Source organism: Eimeria tenella, genomic scaffold, assembly GCF_000499545.2.
Source record: "Eimeria tenella Houghton genomic scaffold, Eth_scaff2329, whole genome shotgun sequence".
Lineage (NCBI taxonomy): Eukaryota > Apicomplexa > Conoidasida > Eucoccidiorida > Eimeriidae > Eimeria > Eimeria tenella.
The window spans coordinates 1,768-2,263 of record NW_013542189.1 but is presented as its reverse complement, the minus strand read 5'-3'; the positions used below and the strand labels follow the sequence as shown (position 1 = coordinate 2,263).

The 496-nt window shown below is 49.0% G+C and overlaps 1 protein-coding gene across 1 annotated transcript in view; it reads left to right on the top strand.

The window, feature by feature from the left end:
* Window positions 1-65: 65 nt before the first annotated feature.
* ETH_00034025 (uncharacterized protein) overlaps window positions 66-496 on the top strand; it is a gene marked incomplete at both ends in the record, with an annotated part of 905 nt that continues 474 nt past the window's right edge. Inside the window, 2 exons of the mRNA XM_013374870.1 lie at window positions 66-208; window positions 388-496. Coding sequence (XP_013230324.1) covers window positions 66-208; window positions 388-496 — 252 coding nt within the window. The remainder of the gene's footprint in view (window positions 209-387) is intronic.

Sequence of the window (496 nt, the reverse complement as noted above, 5' to 3'; positions counted from 1 at the left end):
CTGCCGCTGCTGCTGCTGCTGTCGCTGCTGCAGGCGCTGTTGCTTCTTCCGCAGAAGTGCAGCAAATGGGAAAAGAAGTGCAGCAGCTGCTGACGGACTTTGGGGGTTTATCTTTTGAACAAATAAAAAAGAAATTAAAAGAAAAGAGAGACTGGCTGACTGACGAGCAGCTTAATGGGGTTTTGGTCAACAACGCCATGCACGTCAAGTGAGGGTTTAGGGTTTAGGGTTTAGGGTATAGGGTTTGGGGTTTTCAGGTGTTTCGGTATCGCTGCTGCTTCTGTGCAGCTCTCTTTGCTTCCCTGCTGCTACACGCGGAGGCAGGGCTCGCAGCGCATGGCCTAGGGTTTAGGGTTTAGGGTTTAGGGTTTAGGGTTTGTGTTGCAGCGGCATTTGGGTTTTGAACTCTCTGGGAAACCCTCAAATAGATGCTGTTCGTTCTTCTCTCATTAAAGTCTTCAGCAGTTCAAATCCGCCCAACACCAAAAACAAAATT